Below are 23,610 nucleotides of genomic sequence, written 5' to 3' on the forward strand. Positions count from 1 at the left end.
ACCAAGTACCAACCTAACTTGGCAGCTAATATCTTTGCATATTTTAGCAACGATAAAAGAAACAACAAAATGATATTCAATTTGTTGATATAAGCTTATTTAATGTTTAGGGATAAGTATATTTTACCCCCCTCAATCATGTGTACTTTGGATTTGCAAAGGAAAAAAAAAAAAAGAAGAAAAGAAAGAAAAAAACTATATTTACTTTTGCACTTTGCTACGTGCACTACAAAAGCACTCACATTATCCTTTAAACGACTATTTAATATTAAAACATAATTCATGCAACTTTATATATAAATTGTTTTATTATATATATCTTTTTTAAGTTTGAATGGATATATAACCAATTTTATCAAATTTATTGGAAAAATTTGCACGTTGGACTTACCTAACCGTAAAATAATAGTTGAAAGTGCAACCTTATCACTTTTTAGTATTTTCAAATCAAAACAAAAACAGATACAAGAACCCAAAAAAAAAAAAAAAAAAAAAAAGGAGAAAAACAAAAGCAAAATTAAAGTGGCTGAGGGTCCAGATAATTGAAGTGATGAACGACGATGTTTAATGGGGACCCGGAAGTAGAGTCAGAGGGAGAGTACAAGGAAAGCACATGGAGTGGCCATTATTTTAAGACAATGGCTTGGCTTAGCTTGGCTTGACTTGGCACAACAGCTTCCAACCACGCGCATTATTTATGCACTTTAACTCCCAACTGTTTTCACCCGTTCTCAACTGTCACTGCCAATTTCCCATTTTCCATGCCCAATATCTAATATCTTTGCCTTTTGGTGTGGTGGATTTCTCTGAAAATTTTTGCTTTTTAAACTAGTCCGGTAGCAAGATAATATTTTTGGAAAAAAAAAAAAAAAAAAAAAAACACCAAGAAAAATGTGGCCGTTTAGAAGAAAAGGCCCTTCTGGGTTTTCATCCACCTCTACAGCTGAGGAAGTCACTGAAGGTATCGATGGGAGTGGTCTCACCGCCATTATTACAGGTTTCATTCCCCTTTTTACGAAACTTAAAACATAAAATGAACACTTGGGTTTTCTTTTGTTTTTTTGCTTTTCACATGTTTGTCAATGTCTCCCTTTATTAAGTATGAATTCAAAGACACAACAGAGTTCTTCTATATTTTGGAAACTTTCCTCCTTGATTATTAGTGTGTCTACATATATATATATATATATATGTATGTGTGTGTTCATGGTTTAGTTGCTTAGGCATGGACATGAATCTGTTTCTGGGTTCTCTGATTTATTACTTTTTGTAGATATTTGAAGAACAAAATGGCATATAACCCATAAATATGTTTTTGATGATTGTCATTGCATAATACATTTATAGGAGCATCTAGTGGTATTGGGTCTGAAACAACGAGGGTTCTTGCATTACGAGGTGTCCATGTGATAATGGGGGTGAGGAATATGGCTGCTGGTGAACATGTCAAAGAAGCGATAGTTAAGGAAATCCCAACAGCCAGACTTGATGCCATGGAATTGGATCTGAGTTCTTTGTCATCTGTGGAGAAATTTGCTTCCAATTTCAATTCCTCTGGTCGGCCCCTGAACATCTTAATGTAAGAAACGAAATTGCAAGTACCAGTGGCAGTCAGTTCTTCTTTCACATTTTTTTGTTCAATGAGATTAGGAATTTATGCAGCCTATGGTAATTTTTCTTCTTTTGTGATAAAGTAACAATGCAGGAGTTATGGCAACGCCATTCATGCTTTCCAAAGACAACATAGAACTACAGTTTGCCACAAACCACTTGGGTATGTTGCTTATATATGCTAAGATTGAAGTCTGGGAGAAAACTAAATTTCTCTGCATGATTTGTAATTCCTTATGGTGGTGTGTATATGATTTTTGTTTTTCTTTCTTTTGTGTTTTTTTGGATTCTGCAGGACACTTTCTTTTAACAAATCTTTTGTTGGATACTATGAAAAAAACTGCAAAGAAAAGTAGAAAAGAAGGAAGAATTGTAAATGTGTCCTCGATTGCTCACCGGTTTATCTATCGCGAAGGAATCCGTTTTGACAAAATTAATGATCAATCAGGGTAACATTATTTTACCACTACCCCAAAAGCATAAGACATTTTGCTTTTGAGATATTATTCTATGAAGATAAGCAAATTAGCCAGATTTTATTGCATAATTGAAAATTTTGAATAAATGTTGTGTTTCTATTGAGTAATTTTAGCATATATCTAAATCTACCTACCATACAGGTACAGCAGTATGGCTGCATATGGCCAATCAAAGCTTGCTAATATTTTGCATGCCAATGAGCTTGCAAGACAATTCAAGGTATGTCTACTGGCTAAGATAAACTATTCAGACATTGAAACTGAAAGCATGTCTTTTTAAATAATGGTGTTGTTCTTTTCAGGAAGAAGGGATGAATATAACTGCAAATTCACTTCATCCAGGAACAATAGCGACCAATCTTTTCCGTCACAATGGCGTCGTTTCTGGTAATCTCTTTACCAGAAAACTATGAGTTTATATTTACAATGATGGAGATGAAGTTAATTAGGTCACAGTCATCAAGTTTATTTCTCGGAGGGTTTGGAGCTTTCTTGATTTCTATTTGGGAAAACATACATCAGTTTGTCCATGTTTTCATGTACTATCATTTCAATATTTTTAAATTTTGGAGTTTTGTTTTGTAGTTCATCATTATTTTTCCTTTGGTTTCATTGCAGGGCTTGTTAATATGCTTGGCAGATTTGTTCTAAAAAATGTTCAGCAGGTAAGCTTTATTTTAACGAAAAATATCTTAACTAACACAGCAGACCATTTTAAAGGACTCCTAAATCTCTTCCTCCCTTTTTTTTTTTTTTTTTTTCTGTACTGAAATTCCATATTCTTTAAAATACAACATTTAACCTTCTTCAAAAATTATAAACCAATGTACTATCATAATCATGAACCATTAATGGATAAAAAGCTTTGCCTTCTGAACGTGTTCTTCAGGAGAAAATCATAGGTTGGAATTTTTTTATAAACTCTGTTTTGGTGCATGAACTTTTTTACTGATCCATGTTGAGCCTGATTATAGGGGGCAGCTACAACTTGCTATGTGGCGTTACATCCTCAGTTGAAGGGGATTAGCGGCGAATACTTTGCCGACAGCAACCTTTCGGAAGCAAGCCCACATGGTAAGGACGAGAAGTTGGCGAAGAAACTCTGGGATTTCAGCAAGACTTTGACAAGATAATGTACTCCTTGCATATTACTATCATGTACTAGTAAGTAAATGTAAACCAAATAGAGTAAGATGTGAAACAGAATTTGGTATAAGAGAAATCTACCAAATCTTGAGATGCTTTTTTTTTTTATTGTTTTTTCTACCAAATAGTGTGTAATTTGTTTATGTTGAATGTTATATAATGATAGTTATAGTTTCTTACACATCTCAAACAACTAAACTAAAACTTGAAAGGAAAGAATAAAATAAATAAATAAATAAATAAAAATTGAATATGTGTTCAATTTTTTTTTTATACATTTACTTTTCTTAACTTTATACCTGACTAAGATACCTTATTTACAAAGGTTAATTATAGCTAACTAAAACTTAATATGAGCAAAATAAAAAACAAAATCTAAACCATGTTAGCAAATGACAGGTTAGTTGTTGATTTTCATTTTAAAAAATTTTTTTTCCTATTATTAGCTATTGATTTTGGTCTTTCTTCATTATAAAGTTGATGAAAAGCAAAATACCAACACTTAGTTGCAGACTCCTTGTAAATAATTTCAATGCATTCACAATTTCCGGTCAAGGGAGTGCCTGATATTCATTAACATAAACTATTCCCAAGAAGGAAAAAAGCCTACTTTCCTTATGTCCTCTCTCTCTTTTTTCAAAACATTTTTTTTTTTTGTTATTTTATTTTATTTTTATTTTTTTTGGCTTAGTAAGAAATTTAGGTTTACAAGCTAGGTCCTGGAGGAGGGAGTTCATGGTGAGAGTGGAATAAGTAGAACATAGAAACCCAGAATGATAAAAGTATAAAACCGAGGCTCGTTTGTTGTTTTTGCTGTTTTTTGCTGGTGAGGCTCGTTTGTTGGTTTTTTTTTTTTTTTTTTTTTGGGCTAAAGAGGCTCGTTTGTTGTTGTGAAAAGAAAAATGGTTGGAAAATGATTCCAAGCTATCACGATCAACCTACGATCAAGTCTACAGTAAACTCGAGCATTATCATTTCACACTATTAATGTTTTCAATGTAATATATGTCAATCATTGATAATATTATTTAACCGTAGACAAAAAAAACAAAAAACAAAAAAGGAAAAAAAAAAATTCAAAAACAAAGGGAAAAAAAAGGAAAGAAAAATTGTGAAATTATTATTTTTAACTCTCCCTCTCTCACTTATCCGTATAAGAATACCCGGTTTCAGAATATTAGGATTACTTTCAACAGAAGAAGTTAATTAGTGAGGACTTGTTATTTTCTGCAACACCATTTACATATTCCACGACTACACAGAGAGACAGGGGAAAAAAAGGGCTACTAGCGAGAATTTGGGGATGTGGTTGTTTGGTAGAAAAGGGCCATCAGGTTTCTCTGCGTCGTCCACAGCTGAGGAAGTTACTGAAGGGATTGATGGGACTGGTCTCACTGCCATTGTTACAGGTAATTCCTTTGGTCTTAGCTTATATTGGATAAAAATAGCAAACTGGGTTGTTATCATATTCAAGTTTCAATGCTTTTTCTTTGGAGTTCAAGTGAATTTTCATTCATTTTTCATATGGGTCTTAATTTTCTCAAAAAATTTTAAACAAAATATATGATGGTTTAAAAGAGTAGAGTCTTTTGGGTTAATCCCAATTTTTGTCCAGTTCATAATCATTCCCAAAGGAAATAGAATGATAAAGGATTCTATTCATACGTGGCTTTGAACTGTCAAAAATTTCAGCTTCCATTCAACAGAAACTCGTTTAACTAATGTTAGTGACTGTCCGAGTTATTTGCATACTTCTTGTTAACTTGATTATATGTTTTTTGTGGTTTGTGATGATGAATTCTCAAATCCATATTTACTTGTAGATAGGTTTTTTAACCACCCTCAATTTGGTAAAGATGATGAATCTTTTCTTCATCTCGAGGATGTTTCTGTAACTGCAGGAGCATCAAGTGGTATTGGCATGGAAACTGCTCGTGTTCTTGCATTACGCGGAGTCCATGTAGTCATGGGAGTCAGGAATATGGAAGGTGGTAGGGAGGTCCAAGCAACTATAGTTAAAGAAAATCCTGCTGCAAAAATTAATGCCATGGAGTTGGATCTAAGTTCAATGGTGTCTGTGAGGAAATTTGCTGCAGATTACAATTCATTGCGTCTTCCACTAAACATCCTCATGTAAGATCACTAAACATCCTCATGTAAGATCTTACTTAAAACTAGTATCTGTTGTCATTTTATTACACATTTTCTTTCTTGCTCTGTGAATTGTGTAATAACTATAAAGGTTGATCTCTCTCATAGATGTCTCAGTATTGAACATTCTTTAGTTGTAACTTCTTCTAATAAGGGCTACCATCTCTCTCATATATGTCTCAGTATTGAACATTCTTTAGTTGTAACTTCTTCTAATAAGGGCTATTACTATCTAGAAATTGTGTTGTGACATTTTCATATTGCAGATGCATTTTTATGGAGAAACCAATTTTGTTTTTCTTGTTAGAAGTAACAATGCAGGAATCATGGCAACACCATTCACGCTTTCCAAAGACAAGATAGAACTGCAATTTGCAACAAACCACCTAGGTATGGTACTATGTTGCAGCAATTCATAAAGTTAATTTCATTCTTAACAAATGAATGCATGATTAGGAATTAAAATATTCGGCCTTAATTTAACTGTTTAAAACTTAGGAAGTATAAAAGTTATTTCTGGAATTGACACAGATATTCTTGGTTTGATACCTCTACAGCTTTCATTTTTGAGATATTGCCTTTTCCTATCCTTTTTTGGACTGACAAGAAAAATAAAAGAACACCAACTGAGATCACTGTATTTATGTCTCCATAAGCTTAAATAGTAAACAAAATTAGGGCTTAAACTGTTATCTTTATGCAGGTCATTTTCTTTTGACAAATCTTTTGTTGGAGACCATGAAAAAAACGGCATCAGAAAGTAACAAAGAAGGTCGGATTGTAAATGTCTCATCCCGCCGTCATAAGATCTCATATCCTGAAGGAATTCGGTTTGACAAACTCAATGAACAATCAGGGTAAAACCATTCTCTCAGGGTATTCTAAAACATGTTAAACTTCCTTCTGTTGACCCCTATATTCTTTCACTTTATATTAGTTGTTACAACATACTTAACCATTCTAGATTTAAATTAAATGGCATTGTGGTTGAAAAGCCTATTTACCTTTTGTTAAAATAGGTTGCTCTTGGACTCACCTTTGATTTTCATTTGCTAATAGAAGCATAAATTCCTATAAGAAACAGGTATAACGGTTTCTCTGCATACGGTCAATCAAAGCTTGCTAATGTTTTGCATGCTAATGAGCTTGCAAGACAACTAAAGGTACAGTCTCATATTCTGATAAATAGTATGTTTTTCATGTATTGATATCTGATAAATAATATCATTTTCATCCTTGTCTTTGGGCATAGTCTTGGTCTTGGAAAAATCTAAAAGTATGTAGTTTTCGCTCTACCTAAATTTTTCTAATGTCATGTGCATCTATGATGAGCTTTCCTCGTAAGCCACAGTGGGGAAATCAAAAGTTTTCTTTCTTCTTTTTACGTGAAATTAAATCTTTTCTTGTCAAATAAAAAAAGACGTTTAGTGGATATTGTTTTCCTGGTGTATTTATTCCTTCTAGCTTGAGGAATACCAAATAAACAGTACAAAATGTGGTAGCATGAGGAAAGCCATCCCAAGCATATGCTACACTATCTGATAGCATTTCACCAAACAGGAAGAAGGGGTGAACCTGACTGCAAATTCACTGCATCCTGGAGCAATTCCCACCAATCTTTTGAGACATAACAGCTTTATTGGGGGTAACGGCATGGTTATGACATCAGATTATTATACATAAATACATAACATAGATTGCTTTTCCTTATGCTTATTTTGCTTGTTGATGTTATTCTCATTGAAATCGTTGCAGGCATTGTAAATACCTTTGGTAAACTCGTGACTAAAAATATTCAGCAGGTAATTAGGTACTTAAAAATATGATAAATGACCCCGCATATTGTTTGGCAAAATAAGAAATGTATCATTTTCAAGCTAAAGATTTACTTATTGCAGAGTCGCATATTAAAATTTTGAATTTCAAAGTTTTTCTCTAGGATAAACATGTTTCTTAAATATTAACTAGGGAAGATGCACAGTTTCACCTGCAACTACATGAAACCATTAAGAAATCCCTGATTATATCTTTGCGTTAATGCCTGTGGTGTAGGGAGCAGCAACCACATGTTATGTAGCATTGCATTCCCAAGTCAAAGCAGTGAGTGGCTCCTATTTTGCAGACAGTAACATAGCCGAAGCAAGCGCACAAGCTAATGATGTTGAGTTGGCAAGAAAACTCTGGGATTTCAGCTTTGATTTGATTAAAAGAGGTGGTCCTGTTTCATAGATGATGATGTTATTATATATTACCTGTATAAAGAAAAACTTCGACAATCTTCAAGTTGGGACCTAACTGAATTTTCAGTTTTAAATGTTATGCATAATCCAAATTGGGCAACCGTTCAATCTGATTTTCCCAACCCATAGGTTGTGTTTGGGATGCAAAACTTTTTGGGCAAATGTTATATAGAATAAAGTTCTTTATTTGAAAAGAAGACAGAAACGGAGCTAGCATTCTGTAGCATAGAAGAAAATTTACAGGACAGAAAATGGAAAGACCAAATGATAACGCAGAACCTTGAAATTTTAGAAAAATGGAAAGACCAAATGATAATGCAGAACCTTGAAATTTTAGAATCTTCATTTCAATTAAAGTGGTGCTGTACAAACAAGAAATCAGGTAGAGCAGTATACAAAGTTACACCCGAGTCGGCTAGAAAAACATTGCAAGAAACAGAGATGCGCAGGCTCAATGAAAATCCTGCCTTTTCCATTTTTGAATCTGGATATAATCCAGTCTCCCATCTTCTGTACAGCAGTTTCGAACACCCACCCCCCTCCCTCCAGCCCCGAAAAAAAAAAAAAAAAAAAATGTTATTATTTTCTTCTATATCATGTTCTAAGAAATATACATTTCTCACGGCCTTGAATATTCTTTTTTCTTACTAAGGAACTGCAATTACATAAAAGATCAGAAGCCATGCTTTGGCGCAAAAACAAACTTTTCAACATCTCAGATCAGTAAAGCACTAGTTGATAGTTCAAGCACTCAGCTTCATACATGTCGACGCCGCATCATATCATGAGCTACCTCCTAATGGTCTTTCTTATCTGCCAGGAAGCAAGCTTCATTTGAATAAATTTGGCAAGGCAAACATCCAACATTAGAATCAGAGTCATCTTACAGCTTAGCTCAAGGATCTGAATACTATGCCAAAGGAAAAGAAATTGTCTCCCTCCAGCAACTTCTTCCACTTTCCAGACTTTAACCTTATTCCACAATGCTTCCATTGTGGTTCCTTATTGTACAAATAGATTCCTTTAGTAGTTTAATAAGATGAATGAATTGATTCTGTATGGTCACAAAAACTTCAGAACTCACTCTGATTGGGTCCTTGCACATGCAGGAAGTTAGAAACAGTTTGTATGGCTGGGCAAATGAGAAGTGGGGCTCAAGTCCGGAGATGGTTTTAGTTTGACATTTTCCCTCAAGAGTTGCCGAGACACACAATCAGCCAAAACTGATTGTCCATCATACCGTTCTCCATGGGCAGGTCTTGCAAAATGCTTTCCTAGGACATCATTCTCGCTGGGTGCCAGTTCAGAGAACACTTGAGATCCTGGTTGCATCCCTTGGAAGATGTCATGACTTGAATCGTGATGAGAGAAACCATTAATATAAAAACCATTTGAGGGCTTTGGTACGCTTCCATAACTCTCTTGCAAGTATGCTGGCTGTTGAAGGTGATTAAAAGGAATTGCACCACTGCCACCTGTCAGAGGAGAGGATGAACCGGAAGTGGTTCGTGGACTAGAGATAGGAGAAGGGGACATTCTTCCATTTAGGTATTTTGGAGACCTTGAGTGCAATAGAGGGCTTCCAATTGGTGAGACAGGGCATGATATGTTCCTCGGAATATGGATATCACTGGAGTGTAGGAATGAAATCAGAATAAAAATTAGCTACACTATCATTGTCATCATTACCACTATAATCATGAGAGAGAGAGAGAGAGAGAGAGATACCTGGCGTGGGAATTAGTTTTCAACACTCTCGAGGAATGAACTGCAAGTCTATCTGAATCCAAGGTTGAGAAATTTCTAGCTTGCCCAATTCCCTGCAAATGTCAACCAAAACCAGCAAAAGTTGGACAGCATAGGAGACCTCAAAAAGGGAGAAGCTACAAATTTAAAAAGCAAACACTTCGTCTTAAAGAAGTGAAGAGAAACTCAAATTCTACACGGCCTATTGAAACATCAGATAGCAACTCTACTTGCTGAGGCATTATGCTTGCTAGGTGACACATTAAAGGAGATGGAACCAACTGCCTAAAGCAGAAGAAACTATTTTAGCGCTCATGGGAAAAATAGATTCCATACCAGAGCTTTCACTCCATTAATAACACCAGGGGAGGCATCTGACAGCTCTGGGCCCGAAACAGGTTTTTCCAGAGGTGCAGCATATTTCACAAAAGGGTGATCCAAAAGTTTAGCAGCTGTGGGACGATCAAGTGGATTTCGTTGTAAGCATTGGATTACAAAATCCTTTCCATCGGCTGAGAGATGATCTGGAATCGCTGGTTGCTCCTTGCTATTCCCAATCTTAAACATGGCAGCAATCTTTACACCACAGGTCATGCAAGGATCAAAAAATGATGAGGAAAAGAACAAGAATGTATGAATTTGAAATACACAATAGAAATTGACAAAGTAACATCAGTCAAAAACGATTCTTTACGACCAAAATACATGAACAGATGTTTTATGGAAACCAGATTCAATCTAGCATACTGACCCCTTCATACTGGCTCCAGGGTGGTTTTGTTGTAGCCATCTCCAAAACAGTGCAGCCAAGACTCCAGATATCCACAGCAAGGTTGCAACCATTTGAGTTCTTTATAACCTGTGTGAACAATGCAAAGGAGAGGTAACATATACCATCAGGAAGCCCGCCAATGAAAGCATAAAGATAAAAACTAGGAAGTCTCACACCTCAGGCGCCATCCAGTATGGGCTTCCCTTGAATGACAAAGGACATGACTGCCCACTGATCTGCATATGAGATAGAGGAAAGCAAGATTGATCATGCAACCTCAATATCATGCTCAAATATAGTTTTAGTTTTGCGATAGAATTAGAAACCATAAACTTATTATGGGAGAAGAAAAGGTGAAGACATTTACGAATTCAGCACTATTTAAGGTCTTAGATTTGTACTTTTACATTTTAATATGCATTTCAAAACATCTCAGCTAATAAATATTAGAGCAAGGTATATTTCGCTGCTTAAGAATTATGGTAATGATCATTCATTTCCCCAATTGAATGCAATAAGCATGATTTCAACACAATTAATTAACCACTTGCAAAATGAAATAGGATTATAACTATTCTTACATGCTTTGCCATCCCAAAGTCTGCCAATTTAACACGGCCATTTGGGTCCACAAGTATATTTGCTCCTTTGATATCCCTAAGAAATAAAGTGGACAAAGCTGAATACTGCATGACCTCAGCAGACATTAGTACTCAATACATATGCATCTATGCAATCCATACCTGTGAACAGTGTTTTTAGCATGTAAATATGCAAGGCCTGACAAGATTTGTTGAGTATAACTACGAATTGCTAGCTCGCCAAACTGTCCATAGTCTTGAAGAAGTTTATAGATTGACCCACCAGATACATACTCCAGGTATATATAAATTTTGTCCCCCACCTGTTCAAGTAGCTTACAGTGATCATGTAGATAATTTAGAGGTATATTCATAGCTTACATAAGCGGTTTGCATAGGTTATTTGATTTTTTTTTTTTTTTTAATTTGAAAAGTATTTCAGATGATGTAGACAGTAAATCTCTGAGGCTTGTGAACCACAGCTATTGAAGATATTGGTATATTAATTCATTTAGTCAGTGGACTTAGCACAGTTTTAAGTAAATGGACCATTTCCAGATGTCATAGGCATAAAATATGATGAAAGCGTAATCATCCTGAAAGCACTAATCAAAGTGTTAACATGCATAAAATGATAGACATAAGACTTACTGTTTCAGACCCATAATACTGCACAATGTTTGGATGCCGCAAACGGCTGAGCAGAGCAATTTCCTGTCCAAACACTAAATGTTAGAACTTTTTCCATTTGCTCATAGCTACATAAAACTCAAAACAAATATAAGAATCTAACAAAATTAAATTTGGAAAGTAATAAATAAATAAAGCAATATGAAACTTAAATCTACCAGGGCAATCACCTGCATTAATTGCTTAGCACTTTCCTTAGATTTTGCATCATCTGAAAATAAAGTAACCTCCTTCATTGCACACATTTCTCCATTCTCACTAAACAAGGTGATGATATAAATCAGATGGGCACAAACTAAATAAATCATGTCAGATACCCAAGAAATTAAACATTGAGAAATTTGCGAAACATTAGCATCAGGTATCCACCTCAAAGTACTTTGTACTTGATATATGATTGCATGTGTCACCTTAATAATATCAAACTTTAATGAAATAATATATGCAATTATATTTTCTTAAGTGCACCTGTTAAAACCAACGTAAACGTGTCCAAATGTCCCTCTGCCCAATAGCTTTCCCTTTTTCCAGCGTGATCCAGGACTTGCTGGATTCTCTGCTCTTCCAGGGCTTCGCGGCACAGAAGGAGAAGTTGCTGCAGAATTGGAATGAGCAAAAGGAGAAGAATTAGAAACCGCCACTGGAGGAAGAGGCAAACGGTGACTCTGTTGCTTCCCATCATCAGGCCAACTTGTCTGTGACTCAGATGGTGTTCCAACTGATCTAGGATGGATAGGTGTGACAGCACCACTTTGAATTCTGGAACCTGGGCCAGGGCTAGTCATTCTGGGACTAGGTGCTGGAGAGTACTCAGGGCTACCCCTGCTTTGTTGCCAAAAGAACTGTGCAGAGATATCCCCTCCCATAGAATTATGCCCAGAATTTTGACCTGAACCAGGACTTGAGCAGTGGCCAGATCCATGTAAAGTGATGTCGGGGTAAGGCTTCGCAGCCCAAAAAGCAGTGTTCATCACCTGCTCAGCGCCAAATACTCTCATTGGACTTCTGGAAGGACTTGACATGGAGCTGTCTGGAGCACTGCAGAATGCACCATGATAAGGAACCTGTAGGTTTGGCACGTGACTGCTCAAGGGCCTCTGTTTAGGAGATGTAGAGGAAATTCGATTGTTGAAAGAAGGGTTAGCTGAGTTTTTAGAATCTCTAGAGTTTATTGGGATGGCATTTGAGGATTGATCCTTGGGCATCAAGCTTCATCAAAAATTCAGTAAATTTGTCAGGAATGAGCAAGCTAGAAGAATGATAACAATTAACTAATCATGCAAACACAAGAGAAAACCCATGTCGGAAGCAAATGCAAACATAGTGCTATTTCTAAGCAAGCTCACCTGCAAGGACTCCCCATGGCAGTTCTAGTCCCATTTTCATAGTCAGTGGCTTGTGGACTACGATGGCGTGAGTCAGTTGCATCATCACTATCCACAGAACTCTCGCTAGACAGTGAAGCTGTAACCAAATCTAGATCTAAATCATTAGGATTTGATCTGCTTTGGATGCATACAGGCCTTGGGAGAGGCATAAAAATTGATGGCTTGGAGCCCTTTTCGCATCTTGGCTTTGTTGATATGCTAATTCCAGAATCTGTACGACCCACGGTTGCAGGGAGTGGAAGTGGTTGAGCATGAGAAGGCCTATCAGCAAAACTTTGACACCTTGCCACTTGTTTAGAAGGAGAAGGAGATCTAGATTCTTGAGGGGAGCGAGACCCCTTTTCTGAAACTGTGTCACTGCATTGTTTTCGAGCCCCTCCTGATCCACAGCTCACTTTACTATCAGATGAAGTCCTCAATTTTCGGTGCCATGTACCGATTAGACTTTCCTTGCTTGTCTTCTTCTTTGCTTCTCTCGACGACGACTTCCCCCACCATGGCATATTTCTCATCAAACGTTTACAATCAGCAGGCAAAGACTTTAAAGCAACCCATTTACAAGTATCAAAATTACATTATAAAAATAGAAGACACATTTGAAAGTAAACCCATTTGGAAAATAGGATTGTTAAGCAATTATTAACCTTGTAGTGCTTTGGCTACCAATATAAGGTTCAATTCTTAAGTCTGACAATGACTCCACCTTAATAGGAGCTACGGCAAGGCCACAAGTTGCCTGAAAGCTGCAAGAAGAAGGCATTCTTATATTGCCTGAAAGCTTTTATACTTGCTTAATGTTTACCAAAACTAAGAAGGCATTCTTATATTGCCTGAAAGCTTTTATACTTAATGTTTACCAAAAATAAGTTGGCTCTGTATATCATGCAAATTAAACTGCCTAGAAAACTTAAAACAGAATCTTCTTTTTTAAGTATATAATTCATTTCTCTCCAAGAGTACAAAGGTTAGAAGCACTTACATACTTAAAACTAAATCTTTGGAAGATAAACAAAAATTAAATACAAATAAAAGATCCAAAAAAAAATATATATATATATATATAAATATATATTCTACAAGCTTCCTGCGGTATACTCAGAGACTCACTCACTCCTTCATGTATAGTCAACTTCATACAACATTGATCCAATAAAATCTATAAAACATATAAACCATTCAACCTAGACTCAACTAAGCTTTTGAAGATTCCCAAAGACCCTGTCAAACCTCAAAAATTGAACGATTCCACAACTTCAATTTTCTGTCCTAGAATTAACAATGAAAGGGCAACTATCAAATCGTACAATTTTTCTGCGTGGTGATCAAAAGATTCTACTTTCCATAATTGGACCCTCATATCTATCAGCATGAATTTTTTACCATTAGCCGACCTTCCCCCAACCCATCCCTACCACCTCTTTTCCAATCCAGAACCAAAAGCATCAATCATCCATATAGTCCCCAAAAAAAAAAAAACATTGAAAAAGATTGGAAAACCCATATTTACAATCCAAATTTTCATCATCCGTGCACGACAATACAAGTTTTAAACCACTCCACGACCAAGACGCCTATATGGTTATAATTTCTTCACCTATTATCCCAAAAAAAAAAAAAAAAAAAGGCTATTCGTGTAAATCAAAATTTTCTCTTTCTTTTTTCTTCTTCTAAATATTTGACAAATGAACACTATAGATTACGATCGCATGTTTGCTCATATTCGCTCCACGTACACAGATCTACTAAAAGTTCCGAATTTTAATCAAACAGATATGAAAAAAAAAAAAAAAAAAAAAACAAAACAACTGACTTGACGAATACCAATCAGTTACTTAAATTAGACTAAATGGGAAAGTAAAAGACGGAGACTTACTATAAGTACTCGAAGCTGAAATTTTTTCCCAGCTAAACCCACTTTGAATTTAGCACAAATCTGAGTGATGGTATTATTGAATTCCCCAAATTGCCTTTGCCAAGTGATAGCGCCCAAAATTATCAACAAGAAAACAAAAACAAAAACAAAAAAAAAAAACCTATAAATCTGAAATGTAAGAAATGGGATTGAAATGGATGTTTCACGTGTTTTATGAATTGAAGAGATTGCAGAAGATCGCTTAGAAGGGGAGAAAGAGAAACCAAAAAATAAAAATAAAAACGAGTAAGAAAAAAACAAAAAAAAAAAAAAGAATAAAAAAAAAGGAGTATGTCGGAGCTAAGACATGGAGTTGTCTGAAAGAGGGGTTTGATTTTCTTTTTATTATTATTATTATTTTATTTAAATATCATTTGCAATTCATAAAATATTTTTTTCAAAAAAAAAAAAAATGATTAACAATATTATTATATATACAGTTTCCAATATGCATCACCATGTTATATAAATACTATCTTGCTTTACATATTGGCCACTGGATCTTATTCCCTTCTATTAATTTTACTTCACTAAAATTGTGTCCATTCAATTCAATTTTCTTTTGGGTATTGATTTCAATTCTCTCTTTCTTGTTTGTTTTTTTCTTGGAAATTAATAGAATCTAATTTCATAAATCAGTATCTGAAAATTGTCCACTTCAATTCAAACAAAAGACAATTAATTTTGGGTTTATTCAACCATTTTGACTTCAAAAATATAACAAAAATGAAAATAAAGAATATCAGTTAGACCCTGTGAATAGCGTATGAAACTAACATACCCAATAAATTTGGTGACAATTATATTTTTATGATGAATTTGAAAAATCTATAACATCTTTGAAGTGGGAATTAATGAAATTTAGTACCCATTAAAGGACACTTATAATTGCAAATTAAAAGTCATCATTTGTATATGCAATAAATATTCATCATTGCATTTTATAGCTTTAATTCAAAGTATCATATATTACTGCCACTTTTATGTTATTTTATTTTCCTGGAGTTTCATTATGGACTTCAATTGAATTCTCTATATGATTATGCCTCGCAGAACATGATTCAAATTCTTTTTCTATCCACATAAAATAATTAAATTAGCATGTGAAATCTACAAATTTATTAAACATAAAGATTCCTTTCATTATATATAGAATTTTTCACCATCATATTGTCATTTTGTTAAAGTGTTAACTATAAAACAAATTTGCAAATATTTTTCTTGGCTCTCTTTTTTCTTAGTTCTTTTTTTTTTTTTTTTTATTTTATTACTGTTGGTGGGGATGGGGGTTACTCAAAGTTGAAAATGAAATTAGGCCAATTTATTTGTAATAATTAAAATGATTTGAAAACCGAAATGCATATTGCATTAAAATGCCCAATACAAGATATTAGCGTTTACTTGCTAAAGTCAATATGGTCTATCTCTTTTGTAGTATTATATTTTGTTTTCCTCTGGGCCAAAGAGAGTCAGAGTCCCAACAATCTACCCCAAACATAGGAAAATAACTCCTAGCCTTTCAAATCATAATAAATGTCAACATCTTTCATGCCACAAATATAAAAGAACAATATTTTTTATTATTAAAAATTAGGATTTAACATCAAAATTATTTACTTTTTTTTTATTTTTGGGTGAATAGCTCAAAATTATTTACTTTTTTTTTTTGTGAATAGAACATTGCATAAAGCACAAAAGAACCCCCAAGAAGGAGGATTACAAGCAAACATTCTTGCCCAGACGATCAAGACCACACAAATTTAAAATATCGGAGGGCAAGATATCAACATTACAACTTAAATAAAAAACAGAGGAACCAGATAAAGCTTTTTTTTGCTAATAAATCAGCTAAGCCATTGGAAGATCTAGCATTCCATTTTAACGACCAGATGAATTTTTGGAGTCTCACTTGAAGCTCTATCATCTCAGAATAGGTGAACCAGCTAGGAGGAGGGGAAGATTGGTCAACAATTTCTTTTTCCACCATAGCAGCATCTGAGGACCATTCAATAAGATTCCATCCTTTGTCTTTTACCACCTCAAAATTATTTACTTTGCTACTCAACTGCCCGTAAATATAATAAAAAACTTAGTGGAGTCATTGAAATGATATATATATAGTTTGATTTTATTTTAGGAGAAAGAAATTAGAATTGAAAAAGGTGGGAATAAAATAAATAAATAAGATATTATAGTTGGTGCAAGTTGTTGATAAGGTTCTTCCACTTGATTTGCTCAAGCTGGCGTACCCAATTGGAATATTTTGTTGACTAAGTTCAGTATTTTGATGCAGTCCATGCGTAATTTGTCAAACAAATCAATAGTAAAAACGAGTTTTTCTTTTTTTCAATTTTTTTTTTTTTTTGGGTAAAGCAAAAAAAATTGTCTCCTATTATATCATGGACATTAGGTTACACATCCAATATAATAATATAATTTTTTTTCAAAATAATAAAGAGTTTATCAAATTTTAAACTACAACTTTCAAATCCATAGATTTAATGGTTGAATAAATTTCTTATTAAATTACCACTTTTGACATTGTAAAAAAGAGTCTTCTTTGTAAATTCCTATCTCCATAATTATTGTCTCTTAATTTCATACAAACTTAAATATATATTTTAAATTCTTATAGTTATTTTTTGAATTCAAATTGTACTATAATTTATAATATAATCATTTTTTTTTTCAAGACAAATTGCATAGGGCATTTTTTGGGGCCAACTTTCATTAGAATCAATTTTATATTTTCAAATTGTGAATTAAAATGTTTGAATAATGTAACAATTTATTAGTAAAACTTATTAATTATTTTTTCTATGACTTGTGTGGTTATTAGGGCAATAAAAATATGGTTTTTCCCGTATCCGTTGTTAGATGCGGATGTCACATCTTCATGGGCCATAAGATCTTTTCCTTACTTCCATTCTTTAACTTTGATTAAACTCATTGAAATAGTCACATGTTAGTTTGAAGATATTTTCATTTTATTATTTTTATTTAGTATTTTTTTTCAAAAAATGAGAATTTACTATATATTTAGGTTATAAAAAATTAAGGTGGTATTGAATTTTAAATGAGGTGAATATGTTGTTCATGCTTGTGAGGATATTCTAGTAGTAATGCCCACAGCCCACTTCTTTATATGAGTAACCCCCAATGATAAAAAAAAAAAAAACAAAAAATAATAATAAAAAAAAAGAAAAAAAGTTGGTACTTTGTTCCAAGTAAAATGGTAAAATTGATTAAAGAAAAAGAAAGGAAATTGGTGCAAGAAACAAGTATTTTATGGGACAAAAGATGGGAATGTAAACAAGGGGAGATGTATTTGGTTTATTTGTGGTTGGGAGGTCCCCCAAATGCACATGCCTTGGCTCCACGATTTCTTTATTATTATGTTTGCTGGCAGCTGGTTATTGGTCCATCCCATCTCATCACTCAATGGCAAATTACCACTATTCAGTAAATATTTTCCACCAATTTTAATTCCTTTTTCAAACAAGAAATCAAGGTTCTTTTTTTTTTTTTTTGGTTTATCATTATTATTATTATTTATGCTACAAAAGATGATAATTATTTTTACTATTTATTTTTTTAAGGAAAAAAAAAAAAAAAAAGCCAACAACGATTCCTAATCGGGCTAATGGTGGAGTGGGCTTAATACTTCATTCCAGGTGCCTGATACACAGATAGAAAATTTAGCCCAATAGTCTTTGATTGGCCCAATTATTCAAAAGACAAGCATTTTCCCAAAAATAAAGGGCACTGGCCAAATTTTCCATCGGTCTCATATTTCATGTTCCAGGGACCAAAACAATGCCGCCACAGCTGAGACTTGGCATCGCTCCATTCACCACATAACCGTTCATTACATAAAACCATTTTTTTTACAATAATTTCTCTCTACGTCTAACTGTTTTGAACTCATAACCTTCAACACATAGTTGAAAATGGTTCACCAACTTAGCCAACTTCACTTGTCATCATTACATAAAACTTGTGCCAATTTAGTATAACAGTTTTTTCCTTCCAAATTTCTATTAAAGATAAAAGTTTAGTTTTCTTTATATAACTTTCCATTACTATCATTATATTCTTTTTTTTTTTTCCACCGTACATCACATCTATTTACAAAAGATTTTACCATCAAAAGCTCCATCTAGATAAGCTATGCCAAACGGACTACATGTTAATTCTTAATTCTTTCTTAGGCTATATATACATGTCTTACATAGACAAAGTGACAAGCAGGCAACTTTTGTAGATGGCATATTGTTGTTTTCTTTACATATGTAACTCTTTACAAGCTGTCGATATCATCATTGTGGATATTATAAACAAAGTCATTCAACCATGTAGATTCTGTACAAGATTGGGGGAGTTGTATGCTAATGTATATTTTCATTGAATAACTAAAAATTTGGAATATTTTGTTTTGTTAATGTTTTTGTTTGTGGGAAGTTTGATACATAAATATGATTTCAAAACAAGCACACACCAAAAAAGGTCATCTTATGAGTGTTAAACCAATAGCAGTGACAATAAAAGTAGATGGAATACCAAATTTGAGGTGGTTCCAGAAGGTTAGTGTGTATCCAAGATTTGGAGCTCGGCGAGCTTGTTCACACACTATCAACTTAGCTGCTGATCCTAACAGTGAGAGGTTCCCTGCTATTGTGCTCACCCATGCTAAGATCAGCCAAGCTTTCTTCTCGTCTGCTGCAGAAATCATAGCTGCTGATGCTGCTACTCGTGCTCCAAGCAACAGAACTGGACCATAAAAAACCAATGTTTTGAGTTTGAGAAAGGTTAAAACACAAGGCAGTGAGAATCCTAAACATTGGTTTATTGAACATTGAATATGCACAAGAAAAAACACACTGCCATCTTAAAATGGAGTATATATGTAAGGAATTGATGATAATCATCTTCGCACGTGCACCAAATGAACATGGAGATACTTCCTCTTGCAGGTTCTGAAACCAACTATAATCAAAAGATTCAAGTGATGCATAAAGCAGACATTTTCAGCCAACTTGGCTATTGATAAAACAGTGCTACTGCTCAAAACAAATTTTGGCAACTCAGGGTATCAAGAATTTTTCATTCTAAAATGCTAAATTTTCATAAAACAGACTATAAAGAGGCAATTTAACATTTCACAAACAGAATAAGAGATGCATACCAGTTGGCACATTTGAAGCCAAATTTGATAGGACAAGTACCACAACTGCAAGAACGGCTATCCCACTGGCACTATCAACTCGTTCATAAGGCTCCACAAACTCCCATAATGTGTTTGTTATCCCTGTTTTATTAAAGCCATCAACCGTGATAAACATTCCACAGAAGAAAATCAAAAGCGAGTAGGAGACCTGGTCAAAGAAGAGAAACAAATTTAAGAGATCATAATTTTCTCCAACAAACAAGTCAGCATTTGTAATTTGCTACAAAAATGTTCTATAAGCTTAGCAATTTTAAAACGTGTTTTGAAGCACTAAAAATAAAAAGCTTTTTTCGCACGAAGATTTTACCTTGTCTAGGCATGGCCCAGCATCCTTGAAATCAAGAACTATAAGATCAAGTGCCGCAGTAATTGCAGTCCATGGCATATTCATTCCCAAAAGCAAAGCAATCAACATTCCGAGAGTAACACAGTAAACTCAAAATTTCCACAATATTCCTTTCCATCTGGTGCTTTTATCTTCCTTCTCTTCTGAATGAATAGTTTCTTCCTTTCTTTGAGAGAACAAATCACTCATTGAATCCTTTGATGCATTTGAATTTCTTGTGGACTCCAAAGCATCAACTCCTAGGATTTCATTATCGCTCATACTTGATCGGTTTCTCAGATTCTCAGCAGAAATATTGTTTCCTACAACATTTGGAGAACCATTTGTGGATGAAAAATGTGACATTGTGGCCGGTGAAAACCTATGGGAATTAACATCTTCCTCCGCAACAACTTCTGAAGTTGCATCCTCTTCATCCTTCTGGATGGACAACAACTTCCAGTACATGGATAGAAGAATCAAAGCATTGACTAAAACCCCAACAAGCATTGCGGGGAGAATTCCAAACAAAAAACTTCCAAAGGAAATCTTACTCTGTACAGCTATAACCAGGTTTTGAGGATTGCCAATTGGAGTAGCTGAAGACCCTATATTTGAACTTGAGGCAAGGGCAAGTAGGAATGGATGGGGTGGGAGATTATGTTGCCTTGCAATTTTCAACACAAATTCAGTCAAAACCACACAAGAAGTGTCATTTGTGAAAAGGGCGCTCGAAATGGCAGAAATCAAGCAGATTCTAAAGAGCAAGTCTTTTGCTCCTTTGCTTTTCCATGAAAGCAATTTACCCAAATACTTGAACATATCAGCTCTTTCAAGATATACACTAACAACCATAGTTCCAAAGAGAAGTCCAAGGATTGGGAGATCTATAGCAGCATAAGCTTGATCCGGATTTAGGACTCTGAATATGACCATAAGCATAGCACCAAGAAGAGACCCTGCAGTCCTCCCAACTGGTAGAAAAGGTACCGCTGGGAACACTGCCAACACCCAGAAGATTGCAAAGGCAATCGAGCCTAGAGCCACTTTTACAGGAGAAGCCATGGCCATTTTTGCAACGTCAAGAAGATGATATGTAGCTTTTACTTTGCACAGTATTCCAATGGGCTCATGTAAATCAATATAACTCCATGGCTAATTCCCACATAATCTATCCAGTCAAGAAATTAATGCTCCGAGGGGGAACCGCTTATGCAAAGATTCAACAATAGGTCTCTGCCACTGTGCCACACATGCAAGGAACAAAATGTCTTTGCCACTGGTGAACAAACATGTAGGAATGCAAACTTGTAATAGCCATTATTGCATGATTGGATTATGTAAAAATCTTGATAAAATCACAGAGAAAAATTATTTCTCATAATTGGAAGAGAATGATGAGTTCAGCTAAACTAATAATCTATGGTTGTATTAAACTTATTTCACAAACTTTTTTTTTTTTTTTTTCGTGCTTTTGACTTGAAGACAACATAGAGGTTGCAATCAAATCTTATAACAATCATTGGTGGACAATAGAATGAATAATTCAGCAATTTGAAGAAAATGTCACTTCCACTCCGAGTCCATGCTATTCAAATTCTAAGCTAAATCCAATTTGAACCCAGAAAAATCCAGATTCAAAATTCCGCCGTATAATCATAGAAAATGAATTTATAGCATCTAAAGAAACTACCCACATAATGATATCAATTTCAAATAGGATAACAGAAACCATATTTTTCCACAACCTTCAAACAGTACTACTTGGAAGCAGTTTTTTACTGGCCTTCAAAGAAAATCTAACCCGAATTAATAATAATAAACCCAGATTGAAAAGTTATTTTAAAAAAAAAAAGAAAAAAAAAGCGGAAAAGTTACCACAAAAAGGGAAATTGGAAGTGGGTTTAATAAACACTATCTGTCGCTTTAAACACAAACAAATATTTAATCCTCTCCCGGCGTCAAAAATATGTAAAGGTCTTATTTGCATGCTTAAAAGCAGCTCTTTTTGTTGGCTTTGGAATCGTGAGTGCTTTTGATTCAGGGGTTGTCACTGTGCAAAAGATTGGATAAAATGGATCACAAAGAGCCGCAGTCTCGCATGAGCAAAGTTTTTTCTTTCCAACCCAGAAAATAAAAGTAAAAAACAACGAAGTTTTCTTGACACATAGTCAACCTTAAAAAAAATAATAATAAAAAAATTTAAAGAAAATTGAAAAAACAAGCTGTGCTAATGGGGCATATACACGTGCAGTAAATATTGGTGTACACGATATGGAATTTCGATTATTTTATTGAATGAGATCATTTAATTGACTAAATCAAAGTCAAAAACGATTTGAAGGTTTTATGGGTTTGTACGAAACAACAATGACATTATGTTTGCTCTGTCTATTACCAATTTAACACCCACATAAGACAAACCATACTTTACTCATAAGTCATAACTAGTCTAAATCGCATTTGACAAACAAAATTTCATTGGGAAAAAAAAAAAAAAAAAAGTTGAACTCACTATTTGCCCATTGAAACGTATGTATATAACTCAAAATTACTTGGGTTTTGAGTTTCTTTTTAACTTTTTTGGTGAAAAATTTATTTCTTAGGTTAGGAGTTTCAGATCCCAAAACTGATAGTGATATACAATAACTTAATCCTATTCACAGAGAATCTCTTCGAATGGATGATATTAAATATGCTTTTATATTGTCTTTATCAAATAATATTAGATAGAATAATTGGTTGCTTAGGTGAGTGAAACAGTGGGGGAGTTTTTTTTTTTTTTCCCGGTTTTAAACTAAAATTAAACAATTAAAAATTTTCTCATTTATTTATTTATTTTATTTCTTAACTTTGGGCTCCAAGTTTTCCCACTGATTGTGATCGAGTTGAATTGATTGCAAACTATTTTTTGAGATTTGTTTGATTTAATAATTTTATGTTATGACAGAGTTCCAACCTGTTCAAGTAACGAAGTAGCATGTAATAATGTTGAAATGAGGGTTAAGAAAATGAGTTTTTTTTTTTTGGGGTTTATCATTATTATTATTTATGCTACAAAAGATGAAAATTATTTTTACTATTTATTTTTTTAAGAAAAAAGCCAACAACGAATCCTAATGGTGGAGTGGGCTTAATACTTCATTCTAGGTGCCTGAGACACAGATGTAAAATTTAGCCCAATCGTCTTTGACTGGCCCAATTATTTAAAAGACGAGCATTTTCCCAAAAATAAAGGGTACTGGGCCAAATTTTCCATCGGCCTCTCTCATATTTCATGTTCCAAGGACAAAAACAATGCCGCCACAACTGAGATTTGGCTGCCCTCCATTCACCAACATA

General features: G+C 34.2%; 3 protein-coding genes and 1 pseudogene across 8 annotated transcripts; 2 read left to right on the forward strand and 2 right to left on the reverse strand.

The window, feature by feature from the left end:
• Positions 1-609: 609 nt before the first annotated feature.
• LOC107423539 (short-chain dehydrogenase TIC 32, chloroplastic) lies at positions 610-3,417 on the forward strand. Its single transcript, XM_016033120.4, has 8 exons — positions 610-997; positions 1,348-1,579; positions 1,695-1,774; positions 1,907-2,060; positions 2,232-2,310; positions 2,393-2,477; positions 2,709-2,755; positions 3,065-3,417. The coding sequence occupies exons 1-8, from the start codon at positions 892-894 to the stop codon at positions 3,221-3,223; spliced, it is 942 nt and encodes a 313-aa protein (XP_015888606.1). The 5' UTR covers positions 610-891; the 3' UTR covers positions 3,224-3,417.
• Positions 3,418-4,124: 707 nt separating this feature from the next.
• On the forward strand, positions 4,125-7,735 carry LOC107423653 (short-chain dehydrogenase TIC 32, chloroplastic). Of its 6 annotated transcripts, none has more exons than XM_025079215.3 (8): positions 4,148-4,645; positions 5,060-5,369; positions 5,695-5,777; positions 6,091-6,244; positions 6,472-6,550; positions 6,948-7,032; positions 7,143-7,197; positions 7,440-7,670. In XM_025079215.3, the coding sequence occupies exons 1-8, from the start codon at positions 4,540-4,542 to the stop codon at positions 7,462-7,464; spliced, it is 897 nt and encodes a 298-aa protein (XP_024934983.1). In that variant the 5' UTR covers positions 4,148-4,539; the 3' UTR covers positions 7,465-7,670. The 6 variants fall into 6 exon arrangements, with proteins under 6 accessions (XP_048326286.1, XP_024934983.1, XP_024934974.1 ...); XM_025079206.3 differs by having other exon boundaries at positions 4,250-4,645; positions 7,143-7,189; positions 7,440-7,735; XM_025079208.3 differs by having other exon boundaries at positions 4,266-4,645; positions 5,698-5,777; positions 7,143-7,189; positions 7,440-7,735.
• A 205-nt stretch (positions 7,736-7,940) lies between these two features.
• Positions 7,941-15,103, reverse strand: LOC107423632 (mitogen-activated protein kinase kinase kinase YODA). The gene is made up of 13 exons (XM_016033229.4): positions 14,678-15,103; positions 13,449-13,547; positions 12,763-13,343; positions 11,885-12,625; positions 11,587-11,674; positions 11,378-11,440; positions 10,889-11,049; positions 10,727-10,802; positions 10,322-10,381; positions 10,125-10,232; positions 9,710-9,949; positions 9,356-9,447; positions 7,941-9,257 (listed from the first exon to the last, which is right to left on the reverse strand). Exons 3-13 carry the CDS (start codon positions 13,314-13,316, stop codon positions 8,741-8,743), a joined length of 2,700 nt encoding a protein of 899 aa, XP_015888715.1. The 5' UTR covers positions 13,317-13,343; positions 13,449-13,547; positions 14,678-15,103; the 3' UTR covers positions 7,941-8,740.
• A 4,049-nt stretch (positions 15,104-19,152) lies between these two features.
• On the reverse strand, positions 19,153-22,337 carry LOC107423586 (silicon efflux transporter LSI2-like; annotated as a pseudogene).
• Between the last annotated feature and the right edge of the window lie 1,273 nt (positions 22,338-23,610).

The sequence above is a fragment of the Ziziphus jujuba genome, chromosome 8, assembly GCF_031755915.1.
Source record: "Ziziphus jujuba cultivar Dongzao chromosome 8, ASM3175591v1".
NCBI lineage: Eukaryota > Viridiplantae > Streptophyta > Magnoliopsida > Rosales > Rhamnaceae > Ziziphus > Ziziphus jujuba.